Here is a 4,906-nt window from a genome sequence, read left to right on the forward strand (position 1 = left end):
ACCTTTGACTCTTTTTTTTTCTTGTCCCTATTTCCTACCCTCGTCTTAGCAAAATTCTATTGACCCAGCATTTCTCTCCAGCTACATCCACCACTACCTCTGTCAAGGCACCATCATCTCCTATGGGACCATACCCACACCCTCCTCCCTGCCCCACTTTGATCCCCTATAGTCCCTTCTCCACTGAGTAGGCAGGATAAGTCTCTAAGAACTAGAATCATATCAGAACATTCCTCTGCTTAAAACCCATCAATGGCTTCTCATTACACTAAGAATAAAATACAAAGACCTCACCATAGCCAATGAAATTCCATGAACTCATACCTGTCCGAGGCATTTTCTTCACATAAGCAAGACAACATCTCATAGTAGCTTAAAAAAAGCAGCAGATATGAGAATCCATCTGTCTTCTATTAAGGCAGACATTAAAGGAATTTGGGAAAATATAAAACAATGCCACTAATCATCACATTTTTTTGGTTTTGAAAATACAGTTATTTTTCAAAAAATGAAATGTTGCTTAAATTAATTTTAATTTCTATGCAATACTGTGTGGCTTGGAAGATACCTTGAAAAGATGGGATCTCAAGCTGAGGCCAGTATGGCCCACACGGCTCAAATACAAGGATGAAAGGTTGATGAATGTCCCTAATTCTGGTTAGGTCTCATTGGAGGGCTTGGCTGCAGAACAAAGTGAAGATACTTAGTATTGTGGGTGATGGGGCGAGTAGGGGTGAAGGGCACTGAGTTACCCCTATGACAATCCTGTCAACACATTGCCCTGGTCAGGGAAGAGGCAGGTACCACTGACTCCCAACTAATACCCCTTCCTCTGCTCGTTGCCTAGGTACCCTCAAAAGATTTATTCAGGGGGTGGCTGGGTGGTTCAGTCGTTGGGCGTCTGCCTTCAGCTCAGGTCATGATCCCAGGGTCCTGGGATCGAGCCCCACATCGGGCTCCCTGCTCGGCAGGAAGCCTGCTTCTCCCTCTTCCACTCCCCCTACTTGTGTTCCTGCTCTCGCTCTCTGTCAAATAAATAAATAAAACCTTAAAAAACAAAAACAAAAAAACTACTATCTTTCTAAAAAAGAAATACTATCTTTAAAAAAAAAGGTTTAGGGAGCCTGGGTGGCTCAGTTGGTTAAAGCGACTGCCTTCGGCTCAGGTCATGATCCTGGAGTCCCAGATCGAGTCCCGCATCGGGCTCCCTGCTCAGCAGGGAGTCTGCCTCTCCCTCTGACCCTCTGACCCTCTTCCCTCTCGTGCTCTCTATCTCTCTCATTCTCTGTCTCTCAAATAAATAAATAAAATCTTTTAAAAAAAATTAAAAAAAAGGTTTATTCAGAAGTAACCACACTCAAAAAACAAACAAAAACCCAAAAAACAAAACAAAAAAACATGCTACCATGCTCTTGGGGCTCAGTCGGTGGAGCGTATGACTCTTGATCTCTGGGTCGTGAGTTCAGGCCCCATGTTGGGCATCAAGCCTACTTAAAAAAAAGAAGAAGAAGAAGAAGTAACCATGCTCTTTATTCTCCTGTTCTCCTGTGCTGGTAAATTTTAGGGCCTTGTGCCCACTCCCTCCCTTCCTTCCATCAGCATCTCCCAGGCCGCTCCAGACACAGAAAAGGGCACTCTAATCTCTTCATTGTAAAATTGACTACAGGGATCAGGCTAAGGACGGTATGATCAGGTATAAGGACACCACCATTTCTGAGCCAGGCGTCTGGAGCGATCAGACTGGGGTAGTGAAGCAAAAGGGCATCCTGACATTTTTGAGGGAGGAAGGGACCTTCAAGAGACACTTGCAGTTCAGAGCGGCATAGCTATTGCCCACCGTTATCTTGGAGCCGGGTCAGGCGCCGGGCCGCCTGGGCACCACACCAGTTTGTGGGTTCTCCCTTTCCCAGTCGCCCTGAGCACAACACCCTGCAGGGTGTCGGGCCTCGCTCCCCGCCCAGAGGACTTCGTGCTCATCTCCATGGAGCCGGTGCCCGCCCTCCTACCGCCGCAGGTAGTTGGAGAAGCTCAGCCAATCAAGAGGTCTCTGGGGCAAAGAAGGCGGGACGAGGAGGAAAAGTTTAGGACAGGAGCGCCAACCAATCCTGCGCCTAGCTGCCGGAGCAACCGCCACCAGCACCCACTTGCAGACGCCGCTCAGAGCGTGGGGGTTGGTTCCTGGACAGTGAGCCAATCAGTGCCCAGGGGAGGCCAATTTGAGCCAATTAAAACTGAGAAGGTGGGAAGGGGCGGAGTTCGCCGGTGGTTGTTCGCTGGTGGGTGAGGGATCTGCTTTCTCTGCTAGTTCCCACCCTAGGACTTCTTAGCCCCTGGAATGCGAGAGAGAGAGGCTCAGGGGAGTTCCTGGAGTGGGGCGTAGAGGTACCTTCCGGAAAGGTCTGGAAGCAAAAGAGACTCCTAGTTGAAGGAGCTGCTGGAAGCCACCGGGTGGGCATTGAGGAAGCGGAGGCTGGTTAGGGGGCGGGACTTCCGGGGCGTGTCCTTTGCGAAGCGGGGGCGGGGCCTGTTTCTAAGGCGGTGCCGAAGGGGCGGGGCTAAAATGAAACCACTGGGTGTGACCTAGGGGAAAGAAGGGTAGTAATTTAAGCGGGCGTTTTGGGGTCAGGACGGTGTTGCCAGAGGCTTTGGGGTGGCAGGTGATAGCTCAGGGTGAGGTGAAGGTTGCTGGGGAGGTTACCTGCCCTAACCTACTGTCCTCTCTTCCCAGGGAGCCTCTGGTGGGGACCTTCCTAGGGTCCTTTTCCCTTCGTGGGGTACTATGGAGTTCCCAGAACACAGCCAGCAGCTGCTGCAGAGCCTCCGAGAGCAGCGGTCCCAGGGTTTCCTTTGTGACTGCACCGTGATGGTGGGTAGCACCCAGTTCTTGGCCCATCGGGCTGTGCTGGCCTCCTGCAGCCCATTCTTCCAGCTTTTCTACAAAGAGCGGGAACTGGACAAGAGGGATCTGGTGTGCATCCACAATGAGATTGTCACGGCCCCAGCCTTTGGGCTGCTTCTGGACTTCATGTATGCTGGCCAGCTGGTCCTGAGGGGGGATACCCCTGTGGAGGATGTGCTGGCTGCTGCCAGCTACTTGCACATGAATGACATTGTTAAAGTGTGTAAGCGGCGGCTGCAGGCCCGGGCCCTGGCAGAGGCAGACAGTACCAAGAAGGAGGAGGAAACTGGCTCACAGCCCCCTAGTTTGGAGTTTTTGTCCACTTCCCGTGGCCCCCAGCCTTCGTTGGCATCTGCCGAGACGTCAGGCAATTGGGGCAAAGGGGAATGGAAGGGCCCTGCAGCTCCCTCTCCAACTGTCTGTCCTCCAGATGAGCCACCAATGCCTGGGGGGGCTGACACTACACAGCCCGGCATGGAGGTCGATGCACCACATCTACGGGCACCTCCTCCACTAGTGACTGATGTCTCTCTTGCCAGCCCCAGTAGCTCCACAGAGACCATTCCTGCAAACTACTTCTCTCCGGGCCTTCCAGCAGTTTCGGTGGAGCCGCTGGCTCCCCTTGATGTGGGTACTGAGAGTCTGAGGATGGTGGAACCAAGGGGTGCTGGGGGACCACTGCAAGGCTTCTATCCTCCGGCTCCAGCAGCTGCCCCAGTCCCAGCCCCAGTTCCATCGCAGGCTCCAGCACCAGTGGAAGCTGAGCTGGTCCAGGTGAAAGTAGAAGCTATTGTGATTTCTGATGAGGAGCCCGATGTGTCCGAAGATCAGCCTCAGGGGCCTGAGGGACTATTCCCGCCCGGAGGGGCAATGTATGGTGGACAGCCCCCTCAGCCAGAGGCTTTTGAGGAGCCAAGAGCGGCAGGACTGGAGGAGGTGGGGCCAAGTGAGCACTTCCTGCCCCCAGATTCTCACCTACCCTACCATTTGCTGCCAGGTCCAGGGCAGTATCCTCGAGGACTGGTGACATCGCCCCTGCCTGCGCCCCCAGCCCTGCATGAGCCACTTTACCTGCCTTCCGAATATGAAGCAACCCCGGGAAGCTTTGGGGTTTTTACTGAGGATGTGCCCACTTGCAAGACATGTGGGAAGACCTTCTCATGTTCTTACACACTAAGGCGACACGCCACAGTGCACACGCGCGAGCGCCCCTACGAGTGTCGCTACTGCCTACGCAGCTACACGCAGTCAGGGGACCTGTACCGACATATCCGCAAGGCTCACAATGAGGACCTGGCCAAACGCAGCAAACCGGACCCAGAGGCCGGCCCCCTCCTAGGAGTGCAGCCCCTCCATGGCTCCCCTACAGCAGACAAACAGAACAGTGGTGGAGGGCCACCCAAAGATTTTGTACTGGGCCCCAAAAACTGACATCTGCAGGAGCATCATAAGCTGATGCTAGGCCTGCTGTTGCCATCGTTAGGGGGCAGCAGAGACTGGAAGCTTCTCCTTTTCCCTGCGGGGGGAGCAGAATGAACCTCCTGCCCAGGCTGAAGATTGCCATCGGTTTTTCTTTACCCAGCCAGACAGCAGGACTTTCTGGGGCAGTGCATCTCAGTCAGCTCCTCTCCAAGGGCACTGGGAATCTTTCTGAGCTGTAATCGCTTGCCACCCTGCCTTCTGGACCATAAAGCTAGCAGTGAAAGTATCTCTTTGAACTGGTGTTGGCTGGTTTATTCCACAAACGTGCATGCCTCCTGAGTCTTTCATACCTCTCCTGCAGATCTTTTAGGAAGCTGACATCTGTACCTGGGGTAGGGTTCGGGGTCAGGTTGCTTTTGAGGCAGAGGGCAACATGGATTTGGCTTAGGAGAAGTGGACCGATTAGGGAATTGTACCCAGTGATGGTTTATCGTTACAGCTGAGCTCCTGTGTCCTGGGCTGTACTGAGGACTTCATAAAAATCCTCAATTCTCAACAACTTTATGAGGTATTAGCACCCCCCCT

At 53.1% G+C, this 4,906-nt stretch overlaps 1 protein-coding gene across 5 annotated transcripts; it reads left to right on the forward strand.

The window, feature by feature from the left end:
* Nucleotides 1–2,247: 2,247 nt before the first annotated feature.
* Nucleotides 2,248–4,601, forward strand: ZBTB3 (zinc finger and BTB domain containing 3). 5 transcript variants are annotated; one of them, XM_025878875.2, is made up of 2 exons: nt 2,248–2,276; nt 2,729–4,601. In XM_025878875.2, the coding sequence occupies exon 2, from the start codon at nt 2,780–2,782 to the stop codon at nt 4,328–4,330; it is 1,551 nt and encodes a 516-aa protein (XP_025734660.1). In that variant the 5' UTR covers nt 2,248–2,276; nt 2,729–2,779; the 3' UTR covers nt 4,331–4,601. The 5 variants fall into 5 exon arrangements, with proteins under 5 accessions (XP_025734660.1, XP_073739671.1, XP_073739672.1 ...); XM_073883570.1 differs by having other exon boundaries at nt 2,253–2,280; XM_073883571.1 differs by lacking the exon at nt 2,248–2,276 and adding an exon at nt 2,291–2,448.
* The last annotated feature ends 305 nt before the right edge of the window (nt 4,602–4,906 follow it).

Source organism: Callorhinus ursinus, unplaced genomic scaffold, assembly GCF_003265705.2.
Source record: "Callorhinus ursinus isolate GAN/ISIS: 27379988/994484 unplaced genomic scaffold, GSC_fseal_2.0 scaffold51, whole genome shotgun sequence".
Classification (NCBI taxonomy): domain Eukaryota; kingdom Metazoa; phylum Chordata; class Mammalia; order Carnivora; family Otariidae; genus Callorhinus; species Callorhinus ursinus.

Excerpts from the sequence above, each read along its gene's own strand:
- ZBTB3 (XM_025878875.2), top strand. The coding sequence starts at position 2,780 with ATGGAGTTCCCAGAACACAGCCAGCAGCTGCTGCAGAGCCTCCGAGAG.